The sequence below is a fragment of the Pseudorca crassidens genome, chromosome 16 (genome assembly GCF_039906515.1).
Source record: "Pseudorca crassidens isolate mPseCra1 chromosome 16, mPseCra1.hap1, whole genome shotgun sequence".
Taxonomy (NCBI): domain Eukaryota; kingdom Metazoa; phylum Chordata; class Mammalia; order Artiodactyla; family Delphinidae; genus Pseudorca; species Pseudorca crassidens.
The window spans coordinates 24,729,184-24,747,778 of NC_090311.1; the positions used below are offsets into that span (position 1 = coordinate 24,729,184).

Consider the following 18,595-nt stretch of genomic DNA (forward strand, 5'->3'; position numbering starts at 1 on the left):
TTTTCCCATGTGAACCTGAGTCGTAGAAATTCTACAGTGACAAATATACCACCCCCCAGTACCTTATAAACTTACCACATCAGGCAAAGAAGAAGAAGTTTGAAACACCAGGCTTGCCTTCCAATCTGATGAAAAGCAAACAAATGAACAACAACAAAAAAACAACCACAGTTGTTTGGGTCTGCACAGAAAGTAGGGATAATACTGAACCTCTAATTTTCCAGATACACCAAGAAACATTCCCTTTGATACCTGACATAGGTATCCCTGGAGCTCAGGCATAGTTCTAGCTATGAAGATATCAACTCACACTTCTGAACTTGTCACCTAAGAGTCAGGGTACATCCCAAAATGCTTACCCTCGCTTAAGTGACAGAAAAACTGTTGTAACATTTTTTCATATCCTTTGGTCAAAGTGTTAGGTCATTGCCTTGCCAATGTGAAGAACTATACCCTTTTAAAGGACTCTTTTTTTTAAAACTGTAACAATAACTCTGAGTTTGACTGTATTGCTATATTTATGTTTAACCTAGAATATATGCTTTCCTTTATATCTTCAGGTGATTCCTCAACCTGCTTTCATGTCAAAACCTGATGCTTTGTGGTCTGAAAAGGAAAAGAAACAATTCAAAGAGTATGAGAAAAAAGTCAAGGAATTAAATGAAGAAAGAGATAAGTATAGAAAGGTCAGAAGAGCAAAGAATATAACCTACCTTATCAAGGGTTTTGTTTCAGTATCTTTTCAAATGAAGTGCTCTTTATTTTCTCAGTGTCTTTAGTAGCCTAGAGATGGTGTTTGGGCTTAAATTCTCAAGAGAATTTGAAGAAGCGAGTGGAGATAAATTTAAAGGCCTACTACAATTTAAAACGAAAAGAACATGTAGCAATTTTTTAAAGTTCTTATTGATTTCAAATTTCACATCATTACAGTTCATTTGGTCCTTCACTCATTCTTCAAATATCTAATGAACACCTATGGTAGTATGTTCAAGGCACTGCAAGGGACTGCTCTCTATTGTCTACGTCAATTTGAGTTGTATACTGTTGCTTGACTTGCTCTCAATTTCAAGGAAAAGACTTGAGAGAAAAATGACACAGTCAATAAAGTTCTGATCTGAGATTTTTGCAATGCAGGTCTCCCACTTTTATCCTTCCATCACAAGGAAACATTCCCACATTAAAAGTGCTTACAGTTATAATAGAGATGTAAAAGGCGATGGTACACAACCAGGTAAATGTGAAGAAAGTAAAATCTTACCATCATTTGAGGCAGGGCAGTTTTTCAGCTTTATGGTGAACAATTCCTTTGAACGTATTGTTAACTTGTCCCTGTTTTTATTCACTGCAGTCCTCTAACAATGTCTCTGTGTATTATCCAAAGTGAGTAGTTTTGAATGCAGCAAAGATTTCAAGAAGTTACAGAGTATAGACGCCTAAAGCAGTGCCATTTACTCCACAGTCTCGCACTGGGAGGTAGTCCGCTGCCCACACCTTCACCCCCGGCTCCTTGGCCACGCCCACCTGGTAAAACCTCAGCCTTGATTAAGCCAGGACTCAACCTTCTCTGCACCTGCACCATGCAGTGTGTAAAGGAAAAACACTGACTGGTTTCAGTCTAATGACCTGAACCTTTATTGGGTCCCTAAAGCTGCTCAACAATGCTATTCCCCCTAGCTTTCAATTTCCCCCTAGCTTAATCCACATCACCTGGGGGAGCTTTTTTAAAATACAAATTCCGAGTCCGTCATTCTGAGGACATAGAAGGACCCTGAGATTCTGCATTTCTAACAAGTAACCACATGGTGCAGCTTCTGCTGGTGGGTGGACTACAAGATCCTAGCGAGATCCTAGAGGGCCACTTCATGTGTTCTCCCCTATCCTCAAACCTCCAACACCTGACCGTCAACTCACTCTCACCTTATTTTCTTTTTCACTGGGAGAAGAGAAGCAACGAAAAGAGATTTTCCTTACGCCTCTCCCGCCACATCTACCACCCACCTGCATTGAATCCAGAGATCCTCCCTGCCTTTCTGTTCCTTATGGGTGAAATGGCCTTGCAACTGCCCAAGCCTGGTCTTCCACTCGTGCACTAGGTCCCATCCCATCTTACCTGTTCAGTGCTGTTACTCAGCAATTTGCCCCTTTTCCCTGCATCGTCAGTTTTCCCCCTCTACTGGATTTTTCCATAGACACATTGTATACATCTCTCATCTTATACAAAAGGAAAAAAGACTCCCTTGAACAGGATTCTGGAGTTCTTTCTATTATTCTTGTGACTTTGGGGTTAGTCTGAATTTATTTCAAAATAAAAAGTTAAAAGAAAAGAAAAAACAAACACTCCCTTGACTCCACTTTCTTCTCAATCCACTGCTCAATGTCTCCTTGAAAAACTGATGTTCACTGTCTCTAATTTCCCTCTTTTAAAAGAATCTTTTTTAAAAAAAACTTCTGTGTTATGGAAAATGTCAAACATATATAATGACGCCCTTATGCAGCTTCAACAATTATTGACTAATGCAAATCTTATCTCATTTTATACCTCTACCTACTTCCCTGACACTGAATTATTTTTTTACTCATTTGTAAAAAATTTTTTTTTTAATTTATATTTTGGCTGCGTTGGGTCTTCACTGCTGCGTGCCGACTGGGCTTTCTCTAGTTGCAGCAAGCGGGGGCTGCTCTTCGTTGCGGTGCGCACGGGCTTCTCGTTGCAGTGGCTTCTCTTGTTACGGAGTATGGGCTCTAGGCGCGTAAACTTCAGTAGTTGCAGCATGCGGGCTCAGTAGTTGTGGCGCATGGGCTTAGTAGTTGTGGCGCATGAGCTCAGTAGTTGTGGAGGCCGGGCTTAGTTGCTCCATGGCATGTGGGATATTCCTGGACCAGGGATCGAACCCGCATCCCCCGCACTGGAAGGTGGATTCTTAACCACTGGACTACCAGGGAAGTCCTGGGAATGGGAGAAAATCTTGGTGTTATGGATTCTGCATTGTATATTCATCCTTCCTACTTGGTCTCCCATCTCTCACCTCCCCTGCTTCTCGTTTCTCAGCATCTGATACAGACATTTTTAGACAAAATTAGATTTCCCCAGGAATGTTTGAGGGAAAACTTGTGTTTTTAACCAATACTCCTTGAGTTCCCACTATGTGCACCATGTTATATCCAAGGGACACGTGGTGAATAGAAAGACACAGCCCTCAACCCTCAGTGTTCACTGTCTGGTGGTGAAGGGGGTTATATATTAACTGGACATCCACAAAATAATTATTTAACTACAGTGTGATAAATTAGGAAGGACAAGTTCAAATGCCATCTATAACAGTAAACACAGAGGCACTGACTTAGATCGGGGTGTTCACCTGGCCCCCTTTACAGGCTGGCCTGCCCATCCCTTTGCTGCTGTGAGTGCTGCAGCTAAAGGCTTATACCCAAGGCCACTGGAGTCTTGTCCTTGGCTGACCAAGGGGGCATTATTGTCCAGAGACACTGCAAGGTTATACCACTGCTCCCACCCAGAACGGCCAGCAATTGACTGATGAGATGAGAGTATGAAAGTCCAGCCCTCTCGGCTCAAATTGGGACAGGTCAGCAGAGCCTCTCTATTACCCTTATACCCCTGAGAATCAGGCCAGGGCTGGGCCACCTGAGAGCACATGATAGCTCAGCTCCTGCCCCTTCCTACCCGTTTCCCTCACCCCCGTATAGGTGTCAAAAGCATGTGCACTGGAATCCTGTGCCAGACTTTGCTGCTAAGACCCAAGATAGTGCCCAAGACAGGACCCAAGAAAGGCTTCCTTGAGAAAGTGGCATTTGTTCTCACATTAGAAGAATGAGAAAGAATGAACAGGTTGAAGAGTGAGGAAGGGACGGCAGGCAGATGGAAAAGCCTGGAGAAGGGCCTGCAATGAGAAGAGTGTGGGACATCTGAAGAACAGTTTTAGCAAAAGGCCGTTTTGATATCATAAAAAGTTCCTTTCAGACCAGAGAGCTTCGAAGGCCTGAAAGCTCAGTGTTTTAAAGAAGGGTGCATAGGGGACCCTTGGACAATCTGGCCTCAGGAGGCTGTGTCTTTGGCCATTTGCCATATAATGATGCTGCCATTATCCAGAAACACCTGAACTTGATAAACAACTACTAGGAGGCCACTATTCATAGGATTTTTCCATTCCTATGAGATAGTGTCATAAATTATTATAAGCAAATTGGCCCAGAGCTGTATTTGTTTTATTTTTAATATTTCCTCATTGCTTAATTAGCCTAATTTAGGTGGTGTTTCTCCTTGTATCATATATTTCTATACATTTTGCTAAACTTCTCTCTCCATAATCTTCCCAGGGTTAGTCTCTTCCTTTATTAAGCCAGCATAGAGAAAACTTGGTTTTTTAAAATAAATTTAAAATAATAACAACATTCTACCATCATAGTAATAATTGATTCAGGTGAGAATTATCAATGGATGCTAAAAGTTTGATGAGAAACAAGATTTTTTTTACATAGTCTCAAAGTATTTTCCCACAAATCAATTACAAATGGAAAAGCGGGAACGGTACAATAGAGAAACTAGAAGACGCTACCTAACCCAGTGATCACAGTTAACATCAGCCAAAGTGAAACGAAGCAGCATTGTGTCTCCTGAAGTGGTGTACTGGGAAGGATACAACATGATTTGTGGAGCATTCCTGCTAGAAATGTACATGCTGGTCTGAGCATAGGAAACGCCAGACAGACCTAACCTGAGTGGCAGACCCCAAAATAACTAGCCTGCATTCAAGTGTCTGCAGCTTATTCTGAAATGGTTGAGAGAGAGAGAGAGAGAGAGAGAGGAAGGGGGGGAGATTTAGCAAGCGATAAAAGAAATGGGGTAGAATATTAACCGTTGATTAATTTGGTTAAAAGCATATGAGAATTCTTTGTCCTATTCTTGCATCTTTTCTGTAAATTTGAAGTTATATCAAAATTTAAAAGTTACCAAAAATTTCTAAGGTAAAAATAGTTTGTAACAGTATGTCTAGGATTGATCTGCAGATGTCATTCTCTTTAAAAATGTAAATTTATATCTTTCCACTTACCTACTGTGTGCTTAGTGCTAAGTCTTGTTGGAATTTTAAAGAAGGAGGTGGTACTTTTTCCTTTTGATGTAGAACTATTTAGACGGAGAAAACATACAGAAAACAAGAGAGAGTATAAATAACGTAAATATGTATATATACAGTTCACCCCTAAATGACTCAGGCTTAGGGGCCCTGACCCTCCTCACAGTCCAAAATCCGAGTGTAATTTTACCGTTGGCCTCCACATCTGTGGATTCAACCATCCATGGATGGTGTAGTACTGTGATACATATTTGTTGAAAAAAAAATCTGCGTATAAATGGACACACACATTTCAAACCCACGTCATTCAACCACCAACTGTATTCATAACTTAAAAAAACAAACCAAGATTTCTTAGGGCCAGATTGTGTGCCTGGAAATTTCTGTCCTGTTTAGAGAGTCAGAATTTTCTGGAAAACTTTGCTGCAATTTGTTTTACTGGACCTCTGTCTGCTTGCATCATTAGCCCTGATCAGTGATTTTAACTTTTTTTCCCCAGTGTAATCTTTTTTAAGCAAAAATCTCAGATTCACAATATAACAGACCCAGCAGAAACATCTCTGGTTAAAGGGGGAGCCCAGAGTACCTCACGAGGCCTGCCCTCCACCTGCCCCTTTGTTTTAGCAAAATGTAAACAACCACTTCCTAGGAACATTTTATGTTCCTAAATGTTAACTTTGCTGTTGATTTCCTTTCAGTCATTAGAAACAGAAATGAAGAAACTTCAAAACTCTATTCAAGAAAGCACACAGAATTTTGATGAACTTTTGAAAAGACTCTTTGAAAGGAGAGTGAGAGCGGAGATGGCTGTCAGCCAGGTAAATAAAAGCTTTACTTACATGACTTGTTCTTTTAAGGAGCCTCCAGGGCCTGTCATTGCTCTTAGGACAAAGACCAACACCCTGTCTGGCATCCAGGTCCTGCACTCGATGGCCATGACTCCTGCTCCAGCCTCATCTCTGGCGCCCCCCTCACTTGCCATGCTGAGTTCTCTGCCTCCTGTTCACATCTCCTTCCTCCCAACGCGGCAGTAAGACTCTGCCCACTTCTCTGCTTCCTGGGCTACATCTACTCATCTGTCAGGTCCCAGTCTAGGTTAGATCTTCTTGTTATATACGCTGTTCTTTTACTTCCTATCACTTATTACAACTGAATTTTAATTTATTGTGAATCACTTTTTAATGCTCCCAAGACTATAATAAGCTCCGTGAGGGTAGGAACCGAGTCTGTCTTGTTCATTTTTGTATTTCCAGCAACTAGCAAAGGGCTGGGCTCATCTTGTATGTTGAATGAATGAATAATATACATGCCCTAAAAGATCAGATGAAAAATCTGACTTAATTTGATTCAGCAGTAAGAATATAAATGAAGCATACAATAACTTAGAAGCAAGAAGACCAAGAATGAAGGCTTTAAATTCTGAGGGAAAATTATTCCTAACATTAGATTCTATACCTGACCAAACTATCAACTGAATGTGAAAGGAGAATAATATTTTGAGAAATGCAAGGTCTCAAAAATTTATATGCACCCATTCTCTGGAAGCTAATCTTCTGGAAGATGTATCTCTGGAAGATGTATCTCTGGAAGCTAATAATCTGGAAGATGTATCTCACCAAAGCAAAGGGGTCAACCAAAAAAGATGAGAGAGGTTAAGGAACATCCAGGAGGATGTCTATTGTCAGGGTCCTAATAGGAATGGTACCCTGAAAGGGTTACATTTAAGAGAGGTAATGCAGGGACTCTTCACTGAGGTATGGGCAGGGTTAAGAGAAACAGTAAAGAATGGTGAAACAGCCGGAGACTAGAAACGATGGGAAGCCAGTGTCATCCCTAGAGTTAAAGAGGCAAGGGAAGGGCACTATTACCAGGACCCAGCAAGACCTGTAGCCATGGGAGAGGGGCTGTTCCTCAGTTGTCGTGGCCACAGATAGAAGAACATAATCACTGGCCCAGCAGGGAGGGGATGTATGCATATGGTAGTTAGGTGGGGGGAGATTGGGAATGAATGCTCCAGCATTAGTCTTAAGAGTGCGTTAGTCATAATGGCCAAAAAGTAGAAATAATCCAAATGTCCAACAACTATGAATGGTTAAATAAAATGTGGTTTATCCCTATAATGGCATATTATTCAGCTACAAAAAGAATGTAATAATACATTCTACAACATGGATGAACCTTGAAAACATGCTAAGTGAAAGAAGCCAGACACTCTAGGCCACATAGTGAATGTTTCCATATATATGAAATGTCCAGAATAGGCAAATCCGTAGAGACAGAACGTTAAAGTTAGTGGTTGCTTTGGGCGGCGGCGCGAAGGCCTCTGGGAGGTGTGGGGAGAAATGGGAAATGGCTGCTAACGGATTTCTTTTAGAAGTGATGAAATATTCTAAAATTGTGGTGATGGTTGCACAACTGGGAACCTGATTTTTAAAAACCATTGAATTACAGACTTTAAAGGAGTGAATTGTATAGATCGTGAAATACATCTTAGTAAAGCTGTTATTTTAAAAAGATAGAACATCTTTTCATACAAGACAATGAGGAAACTATCAAAGACTACTAAGTAACATCAAAAGGACTCAGGAGTCAACTTTAAAAGTTCCCCTAAATGGGACAATTTAAGATTCAACGATAATAATAATTGCAATTAACTGAAACCTATCAAATTTGTTAGATTAATGAATGTGTGATATTTTAAAAATAAAAATGCCATCAAAGGAGAACAACAAATTTATTATCTAAAAACTAATAAAGAGAAAGTGTCAAGTATTTACTGTTTTCCTGTATGAACTACACTGCTAGGTAACCAAATAGATAGGGAGAAGCATCCCTTTATAAGAGGATTTCAATCAGTAAGTGAAAAAGGAATGATAGAAATATAACATCACCATTTTGCAGCTCCCAGTGGATTAATGGACCCGAGCATTGAGATCTACAGTTGCTAACATCTCAAAAAGAAAGACAACTTGATACTACCTGTTTCCTGATCAAAAAGCACAATATCCTTTATGATCTTCATAAAAGGATCAAACATAAGTCTGATCTGTCCTCTGATTCAGCTGCCAATTTTCAGGAAATACATGGGATAAAGGACTCTGAAAAACTTGCCATAAGTGTGGAGTTAGCAAAACCCAGACTAGGTGAAACTACAGATAACTGCAAATAAATGTGAGGAAAAGAAAGGGCTGAAAGGGAACCTGTGGATTATAAGAGACTTTTAAAATGTGACAGTTTTTTCACCAGCATGTTATACAATAGTGCCTAGAGATACATATTTGAGTAATAATACTGCAAAGAAACATAAAGAGGTGATTACTATAAAAGTCAGGACAATGGTTATTATCGGGGTTGAGATTAGAATGGGGACACATGGAAAGGGCTCTGGTAAAGCGGTAAAGTTCAGTTCTTAATTGAGTGGTGATTACAAGGGTGTTTTGCCTTTATAATAACTCATTCAACTGTACATTTGTTTTACGTATTTTCCTATGTATGTGTTTTATCTTACAATGAAAATTGAAAAAGGTAAAAACAACTGAGCAGTTATTGCAAGTTTATATTCCCTTTTTCTTAAAAAGAATTTCTCTTGCTTGTATGTCATAAACTTGCTTGATGAGTGCCAAGTCTGTGACCCTCAATAGGAAATCCTTTCAAAGGTAGGCATATTGATCATTTTCCCCCTTTTTAAATATTTCTGCAGGAGGAATTGAAAATAAACAACCTTGTGTTTTCCTTACTGTTGGATGAAGAAATAAGCTCCAGAGAAGCCTTCCTGAACAACTACCTTGCAAGGAAGCAGGAGGAGAAAGTAAGTATAGTGTCTGATACCTGAGTACAAGCATCTTCTGACAAAGGGGATCCCTCTTAACAGGAGCTCACATGCCTAGCCCCTTCCTTCCTTCTACATTCCTACTCAACTGTGTGCTTTCCTTGGCTCCCTGTCTGGGACTTTGCCCCAGGGTCAGATGAAAGTGCCCACTCCAATCTGTTCATAAAGTTATGTGATTCTGCGTCTGCAATCATTTAGTCAAACGAACTATGTAACTTTCATATGACATATGGTTTATAAAATGAGGCCATGTGGCTTCATGGTTGAAGGGGCCCACTTTTAACCACTGACTAGCTATGGGACCTTGGACAAGACACATAACCTTTAAAGCTATTTTCAAGCTCTTCTCTAGGGAATATTGTTCTCTCTGGACCTTTTGGCACCCTAAGTTTCACTAAATATATAAGTAATGGGTTAGCTTATAGAATGAAAAGCTGTCATATTTTGAAAAGCTCAAATAGGAGCATGAATAGATATGTTTCATTAAAGAGACAATGAATACAAAATACATGTCACATGATAATTTTCAAAAGATGTCAGCTTTTATTAGTATTAATAAATGACATTTATGAATGATATAAAGTATCAAATGACATATGTAGTTATTGTTGCCAAGAGTCTGTTAAAGAGCATATGCAAAGCACCTGCTAAATACAACCCTACTCATAACAACCCTACAGAGTACGGGATTTCTTTTGTAGATGAGGAGTCCATCTCAGAGAGACTGGTAACAGGCTAAGTCACTCACTAGTGTGTGACATACCAGAAACTGGAACTGTAGATATAAATAAAGACCCTCCAAATGAGAATAAGCAGACTATTTATTCAGAGCTTGGTATAGTAAGGGAATCAGCCACCATCACTTGTGTTTGGCAGACACTCAAAGGCAGGCAGGGGATGAGAAAGCTTTATAATGAATAGAAGAGAGGGCTTCAGCTATTCCCTGATTCGAAGTTGTTGGCATGGAGAAGCCTGGAGCAAGTTAATTAGAAGCTTGGCAACCTATGTGCTTGGTTTAGGAAGGAGCTTTGGCTTTCTCTGGTTGGTCCTAAGTTGAAAATGGTGGCAAAAATTAGGAAAGCTGAAAGTTATTGACCAAGTCCTGGCGGTTTAGGGCCGATCGCTGCAGAGGCTGTGGTTTCCCTTCCTGGCTGGTTGTAGGTTATGAGTCAGGGCTCTATCTTTATATACGGTCTGTCTGTTGTCCATTTATATATTCAGTCTCTCAGAACCAAGGTCCATGCAACTCCCAAGCCTGTGCAATTTCATCATCCATACTGCCCTGCCAAGAGTGTAGCGTGCTCCCTAGTCACTTACACACTCGCATACAGAGCTGGCTACCCTTTGAAACAGGTGAGTGGATGTTTGTCCTTTCAGTCTCCAGTCAGTTTGCTTTCTTCTGTGAATGTTATCTGTAATCGATACTTCACTTCACATTTATCTTGTACTAGGGAATTCCTTGTTCTTTTCAGTATCCCCAATATTTTTGTTTATCCTGAAAGATTTCCAGTTCCAATCTTCTATTCCCGATGTTATTATAGAGCCAGACTACAGAGGCCATCCGGAAATCTAGAGAAGACCACGATATGTACAAGGAACACTACGACAACTTACTGGCGGAAGACAAAGTGAGGGCTGTTGTCTCACCCACTCGCTAATGCAATAGAGTTGATGCTGCCTGGATTTGGGGAAGATTAAGAGGGATATAATTTAATTTCCTCATAGATTTTTCTCCTACTGTAATCACAGTTACGGGTGTACTTCATTCTATGCCACTGTGTATTTCTAAAAATCACTGTGTAAAATAAATTTTTGTAAACTTCTCTTGTTCAAGCTCTCTCTTGTACAAAAAAGAGAGAGCACAGTTAGACTTTGGAGGTTTTTGAACTTCAGGTTGCAAGCCCCATTAGTTGGTTATGAAATCAATTTAGTAGGCTATGATCAGCAGATTTATAATGGAAAAGAATAGGATAGAAAAGCAAACTGAAGAATAGAATAGAACGGAATGGAATAAAATAGAGGTAACTTGCATGTTTTACAGGTAAATATCATTTTGTGAAACTTCAGTTCTGAATGATTTCTAAGACCTCTTATATGAAGTAATGTTTTAAATTTACTGAGGTGCTTCTTGTTCAAAGTAAATCTTTGTTAAATCCTTGCACAGTGAGTGGTCACCCTCTAACAAGGTTATAAACCAAGTTTTCATGGATTTTTAAAATCAAAGTGACACAACCTATATGTTAAAGAGTATTGTCAACAAATAAAAGCCTTCTGAACAAAGTTACAATCCTGTCAATGATATGTTTTCCCTTAGGTTCTAGATCGCAGCTTTAAAAAGGAATTTTCTGAAATTCCCAGTCATCAGGTGGATATACTCTACAAACTTTTTAAACGCCGACCAAGGTTTGTTTCCTCTTTGTTATCATGTTTTTGAGAAAAAAATTTGTAAGCATTATTAGATGTCAGCTTTTTCTCCCGATTAGTTTGTAATATTCAGTGTAACATCTTTTATGTGAAAATGTTCAAGTGTCTTGATCATAACTCAGTTTGTTAAAGATCATTCTTATATCTTACAGTAGGCAATGAAGACTAAGGATTTCTTTTTTACTATTTAAAAATAGTTAAGTATCTAAGTAATCATAGTGCTATTATAGGTTCTATTTTATACATGAAAGTAGCTCCTTGTAAGACACAAATGGCAGACAGATTTATAAACTGTTTTTCCCAAGATGTGTTCCAGCAAGTATGAGTCCCTTGCAGTATTAATTGGAATTACACATAAAAGTCTTCCAGGACAAAATAAGTTTAAGGAAATACTGGGCTGAAAAAGATAAAAGATTTTCTTTACTGAAGAACATTTCAGAACTTTTTGTAGCCTTTGCATCCCCAAGTATTAGAAATAGAGTAGGAAATGTTTTCCAGACTTATTCGACCACAAGTACCCTTTCCTCGGAGCATCTCATGTGATTTGTGTTCAAGATAAAGTTTGAAAAATGCCAGTATAAATGATTGAAAATAACCATTATCCGAAGAGTTCTAAAATATCTGATTTTTATACCGAGAGTAGCATTAGAACTACATTTCACAGATTTCCAAATTTTTATCAATTCAGATTTCCATAATTTTTAATCAGACATAATGTAGCAATCATGGAGTTTGTCACAAAGATATAGGCTCATTTGTGTCTGAGATGCAAACTCATTCTCTCACCTTTGACAGGTTACATGCAACCTGAGGAATTCAGTCTAGAGTAAGCCTTATGTCTTTTTTTCCCTATTTTTAAAGGAGTGAGTTACATAAGCCTGTGAAGAAAGAAGTGAGACCTCCCATATACTGGGAGGCAGCAGTGGAAAAAGCATAAACTCTATTGTCCAACAGAATTAGCTTTAAATCCTAACTCCACATCTATCAGACCTATGGCCTTGGCCAGTCACTTCTCTCAGAGCCTCGCTTCCTTCATCTAGAAAAAGAGGATAACAATAGTAACTTCACGGCGTATTGTAAAGCACCTTGAGAGTGAGTGCCTGGTACAAATCTCTGTACCCTTCTCTTCCCAGCTGCAGGCCAGGGAAACAAAAATAATCCATTAATGTAGATAAAAAGAGGCACTTCTCCAGTTGCACATATAGCTGAACATTCTCCAGGCTACTCACCTGCAACAAGGATACCAGCAGAGGATGTATGGGGCAGAACCAGGGGACATCCACACTTCCCTCAGGCATTTACTTACCTGCTTAAAATGCCCAGAAGGGAGACATTTTCTCGTGCAGGTAAAACTGCCAGTGCTGACAGAAACTGGGGACATCTATAGTCCAGCCGAGGTCATGTCTGGGGATCCAGAGGGGATGGAAGAAGGTCCAAGTGGGTGCTTTTCTCTTTGGGGTAATCCACCCACTAGCCACAGGAAACTGTCTTGCAGTATCACACCTCTGCTAAGGGTTACGTTAATTTAACAGTGATTTTTTTTTTTTTTTGTATGTGAGAATGTGAAAGGTTGATGGGCTTTTATTGGTAATACCAGGATTCACAAACAAAAAGTGCACTCAGATACGACCAGTCTTGTGCCTTTTGGAGAGCGACCAGGATCTGGGAAATTGAATAAGGATGCCTTTGCCCAGTTAATGAAAGCCATGGATGACTTGGACAGTATTAATAACATGCCACAAGGCTTGGACCCCTCCGTCTGGGAACATTTCTGCATGACCAGACGAGCGAAAGTGGAAAATGAACAGAAAGTATATAATAACATTTTATTATTTTATTTCATTTCATTTAGTGTACTAGTATCAAATATATAGTTTACGGTGGTCAGTGCTTCTAGAAAGGCTAGTTATTTAGGTTTTCGCACTAGGGTAATAGTAATATTAATAATAATGATAAAGAAATAAAATATTAACCTCAGTCCTATTGAAGGCTAAGTACTTGTAGGCCCAAATTGACGGCCACTAGCCACACGGGGTTATTTTTTACTTGAAATAAATGTGGACAGTCCTAATTGAGACATACTGTAACTGGAAAATACACACAGATTTAGAAGACTTAGCGTGAAAAAAAGAAGGGAAAGTGTCTTAATATTTTTTATATTCTTTACAGGTTGAAATGATAACGTTTCGGATATATTGTATTAAATAAGATAATAAAATTAATTTCACCTGTTTCATTTCACTTGTATAATGTGGCTCCTACAAAATTTAAAATTACACATGTGGCTCGCATCGATGGCTCACATGACATTTCTCTTGGACAACACTGTTGTAGATACAACTTCTCCTGTCTGCTCTGGTCCTGAGTAGTCCTCATCCCTTTTTGCATAGAAGAATTATATTTCACCAGAATCAGCTTTATAGTTTTGCTAGAATATTTTGTTAATGTAACAAAGGGTAGCAATTTGAGAGTGTGTTTAATTAGGAAGAGACTTCTTCCTCTTGCTGCTTCTTGACCACACCTTGCCCCCTGGCCCTGCCACCAGATTACCTAAATTGTGTGCCGCATGCGTCAGGCTGTCATATTTTTGTTAAAGTATCTATGATTGTAAAACTTTATCTAAGATGATAAGATATAAGAAAAATTCTAGTTGCTTGCGTATTGTCTTTCAGTGAGAAGCAAATTTGATACTTTTCTAATTATTCATGGGATGTACCATGTAAGTTTTGGGTTTCTTATATTACATAATGGCAGGATTTAAATTTTGGTTTATTTCTTAAAAAGTTGGACTTGTTAAGGTTTTGTAACAAAGTTAAAAGATGTATGTTTTTTAAAGTTCTTTAAAATTAGTTTGCTTTTATTTCTAAAGCTCCGTATGTTCTGAGATGTTGGTGGTTTGGTTTCTTCAGGTAAAGCAGAAAGCAGCTGGCTTAATAGAAATGGTGGCTTTCCTCCAGAGGAGAACTGAGGATGATGAGAAGGTGCAACATGAAATTGAAAAAGTACTCCGTGAGCTCACCCTGTAATTGGAACCTTTCATTCATGTTCATTTATTCAAAATCTAGGGCTAAATTAGGTTGTGTTATCATGGGGAGAGAATGCTGACTCACTGGTTTTCAGCTGGCACTGGCTTACCTATATTCATGGCTTTATAACTTCTCCTTGAGAAAGTGCATTTTGTTACATAAGACCTTATTTCAGAATGAAATTTGCCTACATGCTCCACTGTTCTTACTGCAAATGGTCCAGTTTTTTTTTACTCTTCAATTTCTGTTTTTCTCTTTTTTAAAATTTGAAGCATAATTGACTTACAAAATTAGTTTCAGATGCGCAACATAGTGATTTGATATTCCTATACATTACTCAACGATCTCCATGATAAGTCGTTACCATCTATCATCACACAAAGTTATGACAATTTTTTTTTTTTTTTTGCGGTACGCAGGCCTCTCACCATTGTGGCCTCTCCCGTTGCAGAGCACAGGCTCCAGATGCGCAGGCCCAGCGGCCATGGCTTACGGGCCTAGCTGCTCCGTGGCATGTGGGATCCTCCCAGACCGGGGCATGAGCCCTTGTCCCCTGCATCAGCAGGCGGACTCTCAACCACTGCACTACCACGGAAGCCCAAAGTTGTGACAATTTTATTGACTATATTCCCTATACTATACCTCACATTCCTGTGACTTAATCAAATAGGCAAACTTGGGGAAAATCTTTTATTTTAATCTCCTTCCACACGTGTTCCACAGAAAGAACATGTTTCTGCTGGTAAGTACTTTTAAGCTCAAGCCACACAAGCAAACTGTGTGGAAAATTAAGTAGATATCCAAGAAATTTCCATGTAGATGCCTAAGCAGCTAATATTTTTTCTTCAAGGGAGCTTGTTGTATTTTCCAGAGTAATTGGGATACTGTTTTAAGTCCTTGCTTCACTTTTGGCCATATTTACAGCCACATGGATAAATACTTCTCTGATGTTCCCAAATTCATCATTAAACATCATTTTCAGATCTAGGTGATAAGTAGGAATATGAATTACCTAAAAATAGATTTGATAAGTAGTATGCAGATTAAACGTTGTTAATATAATATCAGAGATCAATACACAAAGTCAGAACTTTAACAGATTTGTTATTTGGTAGCATCTCTGTTTTTTCCACTTACATTCAAAACCATATTAATCTTTTCTTAATCATGAAGTAAAACCTTATGAATGTGTTTCTGTCCATACCATTCTTTGAGCAGCCCAAGTGTAATTCCACATCAGTAAGAAGAGGTATCATAGAGACCTCTAGGAAAGCTTGTCATTGGGAAAATATTTTCCACATTAATCTCCAGCATGTTTTCCTTCAACTTAAGGAAAATTAAGTTTGAATTTTATATTCAATTTTTATATCAGATATATTTTATCAAATTTATATATCAGATGATAGATGAAATTTGGAATATAAATGTATTACAACTACTTACTTTAAAGTTTTTTTCAATTTAGATTACAGGAAGACAAAGTGAAATTCCAGTTGAATTTGACAATCCAAATCCTCCTTAAACAAGGGCAAGTAGAACTGGAGAATTTCCAGTTACTGCTGGATTATTCTGATGCAATCCTCATCAACAAGAACATAGTTGAAGACTTGAATTCTGTGATTCGGGTAATTCTCATGCTTTAAGGAGAAAAAAACCAACATATCACCTGCTGTACCAAATATTTTTCATATTCTCCCATTTCTATGGTAAATCATTCTCATTCAGTTGAACCAGTGGTTGCTAACTCTCACTCTACGTTAGAATCACCTGAACAAGTTTACAAATGTGTCCAGACCCCACCCCTAAGCATGGACATTTTTTTAAAGCCTGCCAGGTAATTCTAAGGTAAAAGAAGTTCAGGACCACGGAGTTAAATGTTCATCCTAATATACATACTATTATTTTGTTAGAGTCAATCTCCTCACCTAATGATAAGTTTGATAAGCTTAGAGAATTGATTTCAGACCTTGCTTGTTTTCTGATATAAACATTTAATGTTATAAATTGCCTTCTAAGCACTATTTTAGCTGCATTCTGCAAATTTTGAAATTTTGTATTTTTATTTTCTTTCCATTTAAAATATTATCTAATTTCCCTTGTAACTTCCTATTAGAAGTTACTATGGGTTATTTAGAAGTGTGTTATTTAATTTCCAAATATTTGAGGATTTTGTGCTATTTGGGAATTATGTGCTAATGTTGCTATACATATTACTTTTATAAATGCTCTTAACCCACAATATATTGTTATTATTGTTGCTATAGATAGTTATCTTTTAGAGTGATGAAAATAAGAAAAAAGCATTTTCTATTCCCCTCCAATTTCACTATTTCAAGAGATCTTTCTTTGTATAGATTGAAGTTTCTGTCTTGTATTATATACCTTCTACTTTAAAAACTTCTTTTAACAACTGAAGTGCAAGTCTGTCGGTAATAAATTCTCTCTGTTTTTCCTTGTCTGAAATTGATTCACCTCTATTATTGAAAGATATTTTGCTGGGTTCCCTGGATTGACCGGTTCTTTCTTTCTCCCTCTCATTCTTTTCACTTTAAAGGTGTTCATCTTCTTCTGGCTTACGGAACTTCTGACAAGATGCCTACTATATTTTTTTAATCTTTGTTCCTCTTAAAATAATGTGTCTGCCTTTGAGATTTTTCTCTTTATCTTTGGTTTTCAGCAGTTTGAACATATGTCTAGGAGTGTGTGTGTGTTTGTGTGTGTGTGTGTGTGATCCTTTTAATGTACTGTTGACTTTGGTTTGCTAATATTTTGTTCATGATTTTGGCATCCATGTTCATCAAGGATATTGACCTGTAATTTTCTCTTCTTGTGGTGTCTTTGGCTTTGATAATCAAACAGGGTAATGTTGGCCTCATAAAATGTTTGGAAATATTCCCTCCTTTTCAATTTTTTGTTAAGTGTTTGAGAAGGATTTGTATAAGTTCTGGTATGTTACATTTTCACTTACATTCATTTTAAAGTATTTTCTAATATCCCTTATTTCTCTTTTGACCTCACTGATTATTTAATAATGTGGTGTTGAATTTCCACATATTTGTAAATATTCCAGTTTTCTTTCTGTTATTGATTTCTAGTTTCATTCCCTTGTGGTCAGAGCAGATACTTTGTATGATTTCCATCTTTTAACATGTATTAGGATTCATTTTATGGCCTAACATGTGATCTGTATTTGAGAATGTTCCATTTGCACCTGCAAATAATGTGTATTCTGCTGTTATTGAGAGATGAATTCTGTATATGTCTCTTATGTCTAATTAATTTATAGTGTTCAAATCCTCTATTTCTATATTGATCTATATTGATCTATACTTGTTCTATCCATTAGTGGAAGTAAAATATTGAAGTCTCCAATTATGGTTATTAAAATGTCTATTTCTCCTTCAGTTCTGTCAATTTTTGCTTCATATATTTTGAAACTGTTTTTAGGTGCATATATGTTTATAATTGTTATATATTCTTGAAGGATTGGCCTTCTATCAGCATATAAAAGACAATTTTTGTGTTAAAGTTTATTTTGTCTGATGTTAGTATAACTGTTCCAGCTGTTTTTTGGTTACAGTTTGCATGGAAGATATCTTTCCATCCTTTCACCTTTGAGCTACTTGTGTCGTTGGATCTAAAGTGAGTCTCTTCTAGACAGAATATTATTGGATCTTTTTTTAATCCATTGTGTCTATCTTTGCCTTTTAATTGTAGGCTTTAATGCATTTACATTGAACGTAATTACTGGTAAAGAAGAACTTACTGCTGTCATTTTGGTATTTGTTTTCTGCATGTCATATTTTGTGGTTGTTCAGTCCCTCCATTATTGCTTTCTTTAGTAGATAATTGGGGTTTTTTGCAGAGTACCATTCTGATCCCCTTCTCTTTTCCTTTTCCCTATACCTTTCCTTTTCCGTATGCTTTCTTAGTGGTTACCCCTGGGAATTACAATTGACATCTTAATTTTATAACAGACTAGTTCAAATTAGCACCAGCTTAGTTTCGGTAGTATGCAAATCTCTGCTTCCATGGAGCTCTGTTTCTCCCCCAGTATGTTATTATTATCATGAATTACATCTTTATATACTGTGTGTCCATTAACATAGATTTTTAGTTATTATTTTATGCATTTTTCTTTTAAACCACACAGGAAAAATAGAGTACTTACAAACAAAAATACAAGAATACTGGCTTTTATATTTACCTGTGTAGTTACATTT

General features: G+C 37.8%; 1 protein-coding gene across 1 annotated transcript in view; it reads left to right on the plus strand.

Moving 5' to 3' along the window:
* CFAP43 (cilia and flagella associated protein 43) overlaps window positions 1-18,595 on the plus strand; it is a 101,565-nt gene that overhangs the window by 74,729 nt on the left and 8,241 nt on the right. The window contains exons 27-34 of the mRNA XM_067709479.1: window positions 561-686; window positions 5,792-5,911; window positions 8,794-8,901; window positions 10,464-10,550; window positions 11,237-11,325; window positions 12,944-13,157; window positions 14,256-14,368; window positions 15,838-15,997. Of these exons, the coding sequence (XP_067565580.1) occupies window positions 561-686; window positions 5,792-5,911; window positions 8,794-8,901; window positions 10,464-10,550; window positions 11,237-11,325; window positions 12,944-13,157; window positions 14,256-14,368; window positions 15,838-15,997 (1,017 nt within the window). The remainder of the gene's footprint in view (window positions 1-560; window positions 687-5,791; window positions 5,912-8,793; window positions 8,902-10,463; window positions 10,551-11,236; window positions 11,326-12,943; window positions 13,158-14,255; window positions 14,369-15,837; window positions 15,998-18,595) is intronic.